At 42.4% G+C, this 13,612-nt stretch overlaps 1 protein-coding gene across 5 annotated transcripts in view; it reads left to right on the top strand.

The window, feature by feature from the left end:
- Positions 1 to 13,503, top strand: part of lamb2l (laminin, beta 2-like) — a 59,492-nt gene extending 45,989 nt beyond the window's left edge. For 4 of the 5 annotated variants that reach the window (XM_031286587.2, XM_036008196.1, XM_031286588.2 and 1 more), the window contains 17 exons: positions 970 to 1,162; positions 1,321 to 1,464; positions 2,453 to 2,684; positions 2,769 to 2,932; positions 3,814 to 4,038; positions 4,350 to 4,564; positions 4,696 to 4,792; positions 5,557 to 5,929; positions 6,049 to 6,233; positions 7,628 to 7,875; positions 8,327 to 8,542; positions 8,646 to 8,790; positions 9,514 to 9,721; positions 9,952 to 10,093; positions 10,833 to 11,009; positions 11,180 to 11,345; positions 12,801 to 12,937. In XM_031286587.2, the coding sequence (XP_031142447.2) occupies positions 970 to 1,162; positions 1,321 to 1,464; positions 2,453 to 2,684; positions 2,769 to 2,932; positions 3,814 to 4,038; positions 4,350 to 4,564; positions 4,696 to 4,792; positions 5,557 to 5,929; positions 6,049 to 6,233; positions 7,628 to 7,875; positions 8,327 to 8,542; positions 8,646 to 8,790; positions 9,514 to 9,721; positions 9,952 to 10,093; positions 10,833 to 11,009; positions 11,180 to 11,345; positions 12,801 to 12,937 (3,267 nt within the window). Of the gene's footprint in view, positions 1 to 969; positions 1,163 to 1,320; positions 1,465 to 2,452; positions 2,685 to 2,768; positions 2,933 to 3,813; positions 4,039 to 4,349; positions 4,565 to 4,695; positions 4,793 to 5,556; positions 5,930 to 6,048; positions 6,234 to 7,627; positions 7,876 to 8,326; positions 8,543 to 8,645; positions 8,791 to 9,513; positions 9,722 to 9,951; positions 10,094 to 10,832; positions 11,010 to 11,179; positions 11,346 to 12,800 lie in introns of all 5 variants that reach the window. The other variant, XM_031286589.2, reaches the window with a different exon arrangement.
- The last annotated feature ends 109 nt before the right edge of the window (positions 13,504 to 13,612 follow it).

Here is a 13,612-nt window from a genome sequence, read left to right as displayed (position 1 = left end):
TTGTTTATTTTTCATCATTTAGAATGTTACTATTGGTTTGACATTGTGAAGGTGTCACTATGGGCTCTGAGAACATTTCTCGCTATTTTCACCGAACAATCAATCGATCATTAGTTCTGTATAAAATAGTTCAAAATCTGTGGCGGGGTTGGATCAGTTGTTAGAGCAGGCGCACATATATTTAGAGGTTTATGCCTCGACGCAGAGGTCCAGGGTTCGAGTCCAACCTGTGACGATTTCCTGCATGTCTTCCCCCTCTCTCTCCCCTTTCTCATTGTCCTGTCCATTAAAGGCGGAAAAAGCCCAAAAAATAATCTTAAAAAAAAAAAATAGTTCAAAATCAGCTCCACCCCAACCAACTACAACAGTACAATCCTGCTTTTACATTATGAGCAATAATAATCAAATGATATATACTAGTATAACACATGGGCCATTTCTCTGCATTCTGCATTCTCTGCAGAGTCATTTTACTTTTAATACTTTAAGTACATTTTCCTAATGATACATACTTTTACGTAAGTAACATTTTTAATGCAGGACTTTTACTTGTAACAGAGAACTGGTTTGAGAAAAAGGTGACCACCTGTGCATGTTGCTTAGGGCTTCATGTACCATGAGGTTTCCACCTAGTGGTGGGAAAACACAAATGCTAATGTTACATTTAGCTGGGCTTGGGATCAGCTTTTAAGTAAGAAAAATAAAAGGCACCTTTAAAGACAAAGTTTCTTTAAACATTAAACTGATTTTGGTAGTGCAGTATTTATCTGTCCTTTTAGTCATGATCATGTCCTGTCAAAAAAACTTGACACATTGTGTCTTTGAGTTGTTTTATCTCTGTGAGACCTATTTTAGTACTGTCTTCTCTGCAATAGGAAAGTTGGCTATACTGCTTCCCTGGCTCATAATCCCAGCATATTTACGTACAGTATAATCCTTTTTTTTAACCTTTGTGTGTTTCCCCTATAGCTGGTCCTGATCCCCAAATACACTGAGCTTCCTGGTTTCCAAGGTAACGAGCCAGAGGCAGAGCAGCGGCGGGAGGAGATGATTCGCTACATGTGTCTGGATTCCTTCATGATGACACCGATGCCCGCACTGGCTGAGATGTGCTCCAAACTCATCTGTAGTATTTCATCCATCATTCACGATGGTGCTCTGTGTAAGTAGATACAGGAACACACAAAACAAGCACAGATTTAGAGGATGTGGGTTCGAAAAACAAACCCATTGACAGTTTGAATCCTTGGTTGCTTTTTAAATATGAATAACTGGCTGATATTTTCTGTCTTGCCTTTCATCTGTATCTGTTGTATCCAGCCTGTCAGTGTGACCCTCAGGGCTCCCTCAGTGGTGAGTGTCATAAGGTGGGAGGTGAGTGTCATTGTAAACCCAACGTGATGGGTCGACGCTGTGACCAGTGTACCCCAGGAACCTACGGCTTTGGAGCGAATGGCTGCACTGGTGAGTCTGTTCTATGATCAGCAAAGTCTGTCACACGATTACACCCTTACCCAACCCCGTCTGTTCCCACAGGGTCAAACCAAAGCTAAATGAAAATGATCAAAAAAATAGTAGCCTGTGTCACTACCAAACTTGTTTTTAGCCCGGTAATGGCTGGATAATTATACTGTATCATCGGCAAACCTACAGATGTAATCTGTGCTTGTCTGTTAACGAGGTTACTTCTTTGGTTTTTGTTGACATGACATAATGTTTCTCATTCTCATTGTTATCCTGCAATAAACCGAGTAACCAGATCCTTTTTTATAAACAAACGTTAATGTTATATGTAGAGCCTTTTGTTTTCTGTGGTAGAGAGCATAATACATAGAGTATATACATCTTTTCAGTCTCTGATACTGTGGCAACATTTTCCGGTAGATGCAGAAAATCATTAGCCACCCCTGTCTTTAAAAAAAAAAATAATATTCCATTTCACCCAAAGATAAGTCAAAGTACCCCATTTAATTTTAGGCCAAAAGATAAAATTGGTTTGGTCTACAATGAAAATACAACATTGGTATAGCATTAGTATTGTAACATAGTCACAACATTGACAGCATTTTTCAGGTAAAATATTTGAGTTGCGCTCTAATTCAAACTGATGCTGCCAAATTAGATACCAATACAATATGTGAAAGCAGAACTTTGAAAAAGTGATTTTCTCGAGGTTATCCAATCACATTTGTATTGGTCTCAACTTAGAGGAAAATTATTTACACAAATCATTGAGCCCAACGGTAGAGCCGTGGTGTTTGTCTTTAATTAAATAGACACAAATATATTGTTCTTTGTGCTAATGTGATAATCACATTAAAAAAACCTTGAACACATGCTACTTTCCAAGAAGAAAAGAGTCACTAAACTACTTCATTATACTATTTGTTTCTGATTCTGTCCGCCAATAGAAAAACAGTGAATAACTCTTTAAACACCTCCTCCCATCCAGTGTGTGACTGCCACTCAGAGGGTTCATTGAGCCACCAGTGTGACCCGGTTACAGGCCAGTGCCAGTGCAGGCAGGGAGCCACTGGGCGTCAGTGCTCAGACTGCCAACCAGGCCAGTGGGGCTTCCCCAGCTGCAGCCCCTGTCAGTGTAACGGCCACGCAGACATCTGTGACCCCCGCAACGGGGGGTGTAGAGACTGCAGGGACTACACAGCCGGACACCTCTGCGAACGGTAAGGATCACTCTGTGTCAGACTTTACCTAACTCCATCCCTGGTTATCAGACTGATGGTAAATGTCTCCCTCATTCCTCCCAGTTGTGCGGATGGGTTCTTTGGAAACCCGGTGCTTGGTTCAGGGGAGCACTGTCGGCCCTGCCCCTGCCCTGGTAACCCCGGCTCAGATCACTTTAATGCGCACTCCTGTTATGCTGACCACACCTCTAACCAGATCATCTGTAACTGCAGGCAAGGCTACACTGGTAAGCTATCTCACTGCAGCAACATATACATTTTCCTATATTTGTTGATCACTATTAACTCTTCTGTAGACTGAATCACCATGGCGTCGCGCTAACACAAAAATCACTTCCAGGTAGACAAATGACAGTTGATTTGAAATGTGAAATCAGGAAACTTTGATCATTTCTGATGTAATTTTCAACCCTTACTGTAACATTTAAGATATTAAGTTAAACACAGAGGTCCGACCTATCTGACCTTTCTGCTGTTCTTATTTTCTGTACTATGTTGCTTTGCTAGCGTCTATGATGAACCAAAGCTAGCGTTAGGAACAGCAACATCTCGCCGCCGTTCAGCCTGACTGCTAATATGGGTGGTGTCATTTTCTTTAGTCTGTAGTGCAACAGATGAATTAGGTCTTCACATTAGTGAAGGTGTAGACATGTGAATTTATCTCATTTTAGATGAATGAGATGAGAGTATATCCAGTTGTTCCTCATCCCTGTTTGCTCAGCGCTGTTAAATTGTATGGAGGGGGGCGCCTTGGTAGCTCACCTGGTAGAGCCCGAGCCCATATAAAGAGGTTTACTCCTCGACGCAGCGGCCGCGGGTTCAGCTCCGACCTGTGGCCCTTTGCTGCACGTCATTCCCCCCCTCTCTCCCCTTTAATGTCTTCAGCTGTCCTATAAAAAGAAAAAGTACATTCAAAATTTCTTTTATCTAAAATTGTATGTATGCACGGGAGTTTTCTACCTGGATGTTCAAACGTGATTGGGTGTATAGGTCAACTTTACTTGTCTGACTGATACAAAATCATGGAAATGTAGCTGATTCTACAATGAACTATTTAATACCTGACCCTCTACTTTAGTAACGCCATGTTGTCCCTTTTCTCCCCTAGGGCTCCGCTGTGACCAGTGTGCCCCTGGTTACCATGGCAACCCAGAGCAACCCGGTGGGCAGTGCCTCCCGTGCGAGTGCAACGGCAACATCGACACCAACGACCCTGGCTCGTGTGACCCCAGGACTGGCCAATGCCTCAAGTGTCTGTACCACACTGACGGTCCGTCCTGTGGCCACTGTCAACATGGTTACTATGGCAATGCTTTGGCCCACGACTGCAGACGTAAGTGGTGATGGCAGAAGTACATCTGAAGACTGTTTTTAGTTTTAGCTAAAATTGTATTATCTTGCCTCCAACGTTGGTTTCTTGTAATTTTTGAAGCGCATTGTATTATTAAATTCCTTGTAAGTTGCCTAGGATACGAGCTACTCAAATGTAAGTGAGTGATGTACCACCAACTTGTTCCTCAGCTTTGAAGTTTATTTGTACTGTATGTAAAAACAGTACATGTATGTCTTGTGGAACATATACTGTATACACAGAGTAGAACCTTACTGTCTTCTGTCTGTCTGTGCATATGTTCCTCTTCTCAGTTTGTACCTGTGTGACTGCTGGCACCATCCAGTCTGCTTGCAGCGATGGACAGTGTCACTGTGACCGGCAGACTGGAGCCTGCCCTTGCAGGCAGAACGTGGCCGGCCATAACTGTGACCAGTGTGCTCCTAACCACTGGAACTACGGTCAGGACCGAGGCTGTGAGCACTGTAGCTGCGACCCACAACACGCACTTGGAAGTCACTGCAACATGGTGAGGAAGCACGAGGGTCTCCAAAAGCCTGAGAATGGATAATGCGAAAGTGAACTCGAAAGAAAAACTAATTTTGTATTCCTACTCATTAGATATTTGTGTCTGTCTCTCTCTCTCTGTGTCTTCTACAGTTCACAGGCCAGTGCCAGTGTCGTCCAGGCTTTGGAGGTAAACAGTGCACTGAGTGTGAGCAGTTCCACTGGGGAGACCCACGGCTGCAGTGTCGAGGTAACTCACCTTGTAACAAATTACCGGAATGGTAAACTGTACTTTATGGGGCACATTTTTTGTAACACTCATGAGTGACTTCTCTGTTTACAGTATACATTATGCAGAAACATTTAGTGAAGCTGTAAAACAGTCTACCACTGCATCATGCCCAATCACACCAAAGTCCACTCCCTGTTTCTTCATATTAAAAGGGGACATGTTTGCTTCCCTTTGTGAATTTATCCGGCCGCGTTCGCCTCACACAATCAGTCCAATGTGACCCAGCAGCAGCAGCAGCTTCAGTCCTTGGCCTTTTCCATTAATAATGTAATAAAACCTAAGGATTTAAATTAGGGCTGTCTTTACTTTTCAAGTTTTTAATGCTCAAGTGGTTTTTGAGACTGACGCTTACTGGTGGTAACTCAGTACATGCAAATAGCTTTATTATTGTAGAGAGAACTATCTGGAAGGGCTTTGAAACTAAACTTGCCATTCAAAAGACATTTTTCTTTCTCCATCCTTTGTTTCTGCTAGCCATCAACTCCCGTTCATAGATGTATGACAAGACTCGTTCCCGTACCGCATCTCGTCTCCAACACTGTATCGGCTGCAGGCAGCCCCATTTTTGATAAATCTGTTGCATTGTAAAACCCTTTCTACCTGCTTCTTTGAGACATGACTAGATTCTATCTTACAGTCTTTGGACCTGCTAATTTTTTTTTTTATGTTTTCTTCTCTGTGTCCTCCCTCCCGTCTTTCTTCACTCCCCTCCTCCCATTCAGAGTGTAAGTGCCATCCGCTGGGCTCAGAGATGGCCCAGTGCGACCGATCAACGGGGGCGTGTGAGTGCAGGGAGGGAGCAGCCGGGAAGCGCTGTGACGAATGCGCTCGCGGCTTCACCGGCGACTTCCCCAAGTGTGTCCGGTGTCACCCGTGCTTCCATCTGTGGGACGATGCGGTGTGCCAGATCAAAAGGGACCTGGAACACATCCAGTACGCCGCGCAGAAGATCCTGGAGAGCGGGGTCACGACGGGAGTCGGGGACACACGCATCAAAGAGCTGGAGAAGAAGCTGAGAAAAGTGCAGGATCTGATCAGTGCGGAGGACAGCGACAGGATCCACCACCTGATTGGACAGAGCATTGATGACCTCAGGTGATGATGTCATATGTCATATAATGTGTGAATGTTCATCGAGGTTGGTTAGGATGATTTGTCAGCTGCCACCAACTGCCTGGATATTATATCAAATATCCTGCTTCTATGTGTTCCAGGGCTGAGATCGCCCTGACCGACGGGCGTCTGATGGGCGTCACTCGGGAACTAAATACAACAGCAGAAGAAGAAGAGGCACTGAAACGCACATTGAGTGTCTTAGAGAGAGAGCTGAGGGACATCAACGCCACTGTGGCTCAGAAAAAGCGCCTGCTAGATGACTACCTCACCTCCGGATTTGCAGGTAGCAAACTCAGTCAAGTCAGTGAGGCTTTAAAAACATATCGTGTGCCAGTAAAGTAGGGCGCAGTATTGCCTACAACCTCACGATACGATATGTATCAAGATACATGTTGATTTCGAATAATGACCATGTCCTACACAGAATTTACTATAACAGCTGTTCTTTAATATTCTGTATAACAGGGATCGCACACCTTAAAACGCTTAAAATAGGGCTGAGTGATATGGAGAAAATCAAATATCACAATATTTTTGACCAAATACATCGATGTCGATGTTGTAAGGGTTGACTTTTGGTGCCTTCACAAAATATTTACACAATGAGATTTTTGATAAATAATCATCAATAACGTGGATACAATGACTAAGTGGGCTAAGGCAAATAACAGAAAAGCTAGAACAGTCTGGTAAGTTCAGAAAATTACATCACTTTACTGTAATGTAGCCTTTAAAACAAGAAAAAGACACTTTTATCATATGTTATGGATATTACGATATCCAAAATTGAAGACGATTTCTAGCCTCATATATCAATCAATATAATATTGATATATTGCCCAGCCCAACTCCAATCCCTGAGTTATTAAATCCAAATAAAATATTCCTACATTTTTTAATGCTTTAAGGATTTTTGTTTTGTGTAATGTGGATTGGCCTTGGCTGCCACCTATTGGCTTTATTGTGCTCTACCATGGGTGATGTGTCTTTTTCAAAACTGCCATCCCAGCATTTGCTGCTGTATTGATACAGTAGCATCCACATTGATACGTATATCAGCAAAGGAGTATATATTGCCGTATCGATATTTTGAGCACAGCTCTACAATACAGTCTGTGTAGACACAGCATAAGCAAACATCTACAATATATTTGATACAAAACCTCCAACAAAAAGAAGAAAAGTTTATAAAGATGCATTCATATTTAGAGAATCTCAACCCAGCAACTGCAAAATATTGTGAAAGAAATTCTAATATTATGGTATGATGCATGCATACATATAGGGCTGCAACTAACGATTATTTTCATAGTCAATTAATCTGTCGATTATTTTCTCGATTAATCGATTAGTTGTTTGATCTATAAAAATGTCAAAACATGGTGAAAAATGTGGATCAGTGTTTCCCAAAGCCTAAGAGGACGTCCTCAAATGTCTTGTTTTGTCCAAAACTCAAAAGATATTCAGTTTACTGTCACAGAGGAGAGAAGAAACTAGAAGATATTCACATTTAACAAGCTGGAATCAGAGAAATCTTATTTTTTTTAATAAAAAAATGACTCAAACGATTAATCGATTATCAAAATAGTTGGCGATTAATTTAATAGTTGACAACTAATCGATTCATCGTTGCACCTCTACATACATACATAAATACCCTCGCCTGTCTCCTCGCAGATCAGTTTGAGAAAGTGAAGAAGTATTATCAGGAGTCGGTGAAGGCTGAGAAGAAATGCAACGCTTCAGTGTCCGGTCCTCTCAGTCCTGTGGAGCAGTCCAAAGAAACCCGCGCTGTCACTGAAGACCTGCTGGACGCCAGCAAAGACAAGTTCCTCCGCGCTCTGGCCGCTCAGAACAAATCATTGAACGAGCTGCAGCAGAAAGCCCACGACCTGGACAAGAAAGTCCATCACCTCAGTCACAAGGTAGGCAGCGGCATTCTTCATTTCGCTTATCCTGGATGATGGAAAGAACAGATTGAAATTGAGATTTTCCATTTTCTTTCCTCTGTTTTCATCTATGGATAATGTAGAAAACAAAAGAGTTGTTTTGTTTCTCCATTGTGCAGAATCAAGGAAAAACATTTTAGAAGATATTTTTTATACCCTTAATGGTTTATATCTGCTGACTTTGTAAACGTGTAGGTTACTTTCAGCAGCAGACACATAATCTTGATTGGATAATTAATATTCTTCTATTCTAATATTGATTATATTTTATAATATATTCTATAATGAATATTGGAAAACAATGCTGTTTCCACTTTGGATTGGAATCTTTGATTTTGCCTCAAATTGTTTCTGAATGTATGTTTATTTATTTTTTATTCCGTTGAATCATTTTATGTCAACGGTAATGCATCGTTGCTCCCTCCAGGTATGTGGTGGTCATAGCAATGCCAGTGTCAACGGCAGTTGCCCAGACAGCCAATGCGGCGGTGCCGGTTGCCGCGACGACCAGGGCAATCGTGTATGTGGAGGACATGGATGCAATGGGACAGTGAGCACGTCTGTAGCAGCACTGAATCATGCCAGGAACGCCACTGACGGTCTGAACGCTGCCAAAGAGGAGCTGCAGAGCGTGGCCAGAAAGGTCTTTTCTTTTTATTGAATATAGTGTATGGCGTCTATCCCTCTGATCTGCTATGACTGGAGACGAACGTGTCTCTGTTGACATCTTGGTTTCCTGTGTCCAGCTCCAGGATATAGCCTCTCTGACACAGGATGTGAAGAACCAGGCGATGAACACGCTGAAGAAAGCCCAGAAGAAGAAGGACCACTTTGAAAACAACAACAAGAAGCTCAAAGATTTCATTAAGAAGATCAGAGACTTCCTCACTGGTATATTGATGCTTTAATTGGTGACCTTTGCTTTAAATTGCAGTGACTTCTTATTGGCTATAATTGTCTGCTTAGAAATGTAACTTTAAGGGTGCCTGGATAACTCAGTTGGTGGAGCATGGGGCATGTGTAGGGGTTTTCTCCTCGGTGTGGTGGGCCCGGGTTTGACTCCGACCTGCGGCCCTTTGATGCGTGTCGGTCCCCCTCTCTCCCCCCCTTTCGTGTCTTCAGCTGTCCTGTGAAGATGGAGGCCAAAAAATGCCCAAAAAATAATCTTATAATCTAAAAAGCAAAGAAATGTAACTTTAGTTCAACTGCAGCAGCATTTCTGCTGTGGCAAAAATGTATTTTCTGGTATTCAATGTGTTGTTTTTGGCTCCTAAATGGTGGAATGAGCTCCCTATTGACATCAGGATGGCCGAAAACCTGTGCATAAAAACACATCTCTTCCAACTACACCTCGGATAATGAAGGAAAAAAAAAATATTTATATATATATATCTCTCTTGATACTGCACTTTTCATATGGCTCTTTGTAGCATTACCTATTTAGAGCTAATGTACTTGCACTTACTACTTGTTGTCTGGAGTTTGCACCTTCAAGGTTGAACGCACTTAATTGTAAGTCGCTTTGGATAAAAGCATCAGCTAAATGACATGTAATGTAATGTCATGTTATGTTCCTGCGTTTATTTTCTCTCCTTCCTCCCTTTTGCTGCCCAGAGGAGGGAGCAGATCCACAGAGCATAGAGAAAGTGGCTCTGCAGGTGTTGTCGATCACCCTGCCGGTCAACAGGACCGCCCTGGACAAAATGGTCATGCAGATAAAGGACAGCCTTTCCAACCTCACCAACATCGAGGGGATCGTCAACCAAACCTCGCAGCACATCAGCAAAGTCAAGGAGCTGCTTGACAAAGCTAAAGATGCCAAGTAAGTAAAGCTACTGCTTTTTTCTGTTTGTTTTTTTTAATATATCAAAACCACATTTCCCACAAAACGTCAAACAGTCAAATAAAAGGGAGCCACAAAAACCACTGCTTGCCAGGAATTTAACCACCGATCTTCCGGTTGGTAGACGACCACTCTACCACCTGAGCCACAGCCGCCCCACTGTAACAATACTCTTTCATATCTGTCTAATTTCTGGTGTCATTGTGCAGGAGCCGAGCAGAGGGAGTGAAGGATGCAGCCAATAATACTAAGCAGGCATTGGATGTGTCTGAGAAGGCCATAGAGAAAGCCAGAGCAGCCCTGAAGGAGGCCAACAACAACCTGAACAGCACAAGGAATGCTACGGTTGAGGTACAGCACACCTAACTTCTGTTTTCCACCTGTGCTGTGTTCCAGAGGCACTGCGACCCAAGCGAGCAGTCGCGACCATTCAATTCGATGCTCGATATTCCACCAGCCCCGTTGCGGCGCGTCCCAGAAGGATGCGTGAAGCGGCTCTCCACTAACGATACGCGCCAGGTCTATTTTCACGCGAGCTGCGGGGCTTTCGAACAGCCGGGCAGAAAGTGGAAAAGCGAGAGCATCCTGTCAATTTACCAGAGATTCATCTTGGAGGTGGATAAACAGAATAGACTCCACAGAGCCTTTTTATAAGGACGACTCCAGAAAAGAGAAGGCATGGAGTTCAATGGCAGGGGTGCTTGGAGTGAAACACGCAATTGTTCTTTCAAGTACTTGTAGAGACAATAAAATCTGCCTCTCTGGCAGCGAGGCGCTCCGCTTCTGAGATGCTCCCGGTGTGGTATGGCGGAGGATGAAGCAAAACCGCGGCGCAGCCAGAACGCGGCCCAGACGCGGCCGTTGGAAAATAGGGGTTAAAATTAGCAATGTGTATGATAACTTGATCCTGTTTCACATACTCTCCCTGCTCCCACTGTTGAGTTTCAGGAAAGTGGACCACCTGCCTGTAGAGCACTTTATTTTTAAAGGCAGTTTTTTTTCTTTCCAACATCAAAATACTACATTCTCCCACATCTCTCCATTTGTCCCCCCTTCATTCTTAACTATCGTATGTGTCATTCTTTTCTAGGTGGATGAGAGGCTAACGCAGCTTGAGGAGAAGCAGATGGATGTCATGATGCGTTTAAACAACCTTTCCATGGAGGTGGAAGCTCTGAGGAACAAGACGGAGTTAAACAGACAGATGGCAAAGGACGCCGTAGCACTGGCTAACAACGCCACACAAGTAGCATCCTCACTTGAGCAGGTGAGTAGGCGAGGGCGGGGAAGTTGTGTTGTGCTTTTATTTTGAAAAAAAGATGTCACGTTTGTCCCACAAAATGTATGAAAGGAAGCAAATGTTGTGGACGGTACCGGGATTTCTTTACAGCAAATAAAGGAAAATCACATCTAACACTATTGTGTCGTCTCTCCCAGAGCCTCAACGACACGGAGAATCGGTACCAGGAGCTGCAGATGAAGGTCGACTCTCTCGGCGGGGAGTCTGGAGGTCTGAATAGCATCAACCAGAAGGCTATGGACATCAAGAAGGAGGCAGAAGACCTCTTAAGCAAAGCCACCAAGGGGATAGATCAACTCAAGAGTGAGTACACGAGCTGCTCTCAGCGTTGATAGTCTTTTCATTAGGTGGACTACGTACAGTACACTTCAGCCATTGTTTACAATTTAGCAGGTGTCACAAAACAGTTTACCTCCTCCTCCTTTTGTAAATCATGTGAGAGTATAGTGATATCTGTCAGGTTGGGATACAATTTCTACATATGTTATAGGGCTGGGACCATATGCTTTTGTCCCGATTTGATTCTTTCACGCTACATAGGTGCTGATTTGATTTCAATTGCGATTTTCATTCATCGGGATTCTAGAAAGTATTGTCATTCAATAGTATTGAGTATTGTGATTTTCTTTTCCTTCTTTAACAAAAACAAAAGTTTAATACTACACTACACTACACTAATCAAAGTTTTTATTGTTTTTCCATGTGAGAAACACACCACATTTAACGACATGTAACAGCACTAAACACACACTATACAGCAATCTGGGCAAGAAAGACAGAAAAACAACAACAAAAATTCACAATTAAAACACATACACATAAATAATACGTAAAATAGGACGAAAAAAAAAAAAGATGGGGTGAGATTGATTTAGGCTTGATAATAATATTAATTATGGGGCACTAGACAGTTCAAATTGAATAAAATGCAGGAACTGAGACCAGACCTGGTAGAATTTACCCGTACCATCATTCAGTCTTGCAATAAGATCTTCAAATGAGGCTGTGTCTGTAATTAACTTCAGCCGGTCTGTAAAACTAGGCCTTACTTGGCTTTTCCAGTGTCTAAGAACGATTCGTACTGCAGTGATAAACCCAGCTAGTGTCAGAGCGGACTCCGCTTTAGAAATCTATGGTGGCAAAAGGGACCTATCTCCAAGTAGACAGCTGGGGAGACTCTGGCAACGGTGTGGCTAACCAATCGGCAATAGTTTTGATGATTTGTTTCCAAAACGGAAAGACCAGGGGGCAATCCCACAAAAGGTGGAGGTAGGAGCCTGTTACATTCATACACTTCCAACACAGATTGTCCTTCATTAATCCCATTTTATGAAGCTTGACCAGTCCCTCCAGAAAAACGTTCAATGCATAATCAGCCAAAGTCCGCATATTTATGCAGGGGCGTATTTTTTCATATACGCCGCACTTTCGCCGAAATATGCGGGGCTTGCATGATTTCTTAATCCTCGCATTTTCCCTCTCCCATATTATCCTCAAGTGATTAGAATGACCATACAAACTATCTGCCATGATTTTATAATAAAAAACAGAGGCATTACGGACAAGCTCACGATACATATGTGAATCTATTTTTTCCCCCACCCCTAATATATTATATAGTATACCTTATCTTATGCTACAATCTATGATGCTTTTGGTGCTTAATGATTCCTGTGGATACTTTATTGAAGCATTGATCTGTGGAGAGTCCCCCGTTGTTCCCCATTCTGACCTCTGTCTTACTCTCTGCGGTTGCAGAACTGGAGAAAAGGTTCAAGAGCAACGAGCAGCGGATGCAGAAGCAGCGCATGGAGCTGGACGAGCTGAAGCAAAACGCCACCTTGGTGCGGGATGACATCCGGGAACAAGTCCAGAAGTACAGCAGCTGTGTGTGAGGATGTTACAGTTCCCCGTTTTACCGTTTGCTGCTGTAGTCCAGAACAGAGTTATGACTGATGCTGTGACAAAAAAACAAACTTTGGTACCTCCATTCTTTCACTGGCATGTCAAGTTTTACACATTACCTGTCAAGTGTTATATCACAGAAATGCCTTCCTCTGTCCATGTACTGTACTACCAACATTGTCCTATATGGTGTTTATGTCTTTAAGCTATTCAAATTCATTGTATAGACCATGATAATTGATTTCATGAATAATAAACAGAAGAAATATATCAGTATATGTTATCAGAAATTTGTTGTCTTGACCAAAAGTGCTTTTAGGATTTTGTGTTTTTGCTGTAATTTGACCACATTAATATGGTATTTACAATATGACATTCCTATTAAGAAAAATGTGGGAAAGTTTGACTTTTGAAATGAAATATGTTTATTTTTTATTACAAAAGAAATGCTTGATTCAGTACATATAAATGCATACGCAAGTATTCTTATAAGCAGAATTCATACTGAGGTGTGATGATGGAGATGAATAAATTGGATACAGTTTATGTAAATTCATTCCATCATGTGTCCTGTCTGTGTGATGACGTGTGCGCAATATTTACAATATTTATTATTATAATATTTTTAACACATTTGATACACCAGATATGTTTTTTTAAAGATT

Source organism: Sander lucioperca, chromosome 12 (genome assembly GCF_008315115.2).
Source record: "Sander lucioperca isolate FBNREF2018 chromosome 12, SLUC_FBN_1.2, whole genome shotgun sequence".
NCBI classification, from domain to species: domain Eukaryota; kingdom Metazoa; phylum Chordata; class Actinopteri; order Perciformes; family Percidae; genus Sander; species Sander lucioperca.
This window is presented reverse-complemented; position numbering and strand designations above follow the sequence as displayed.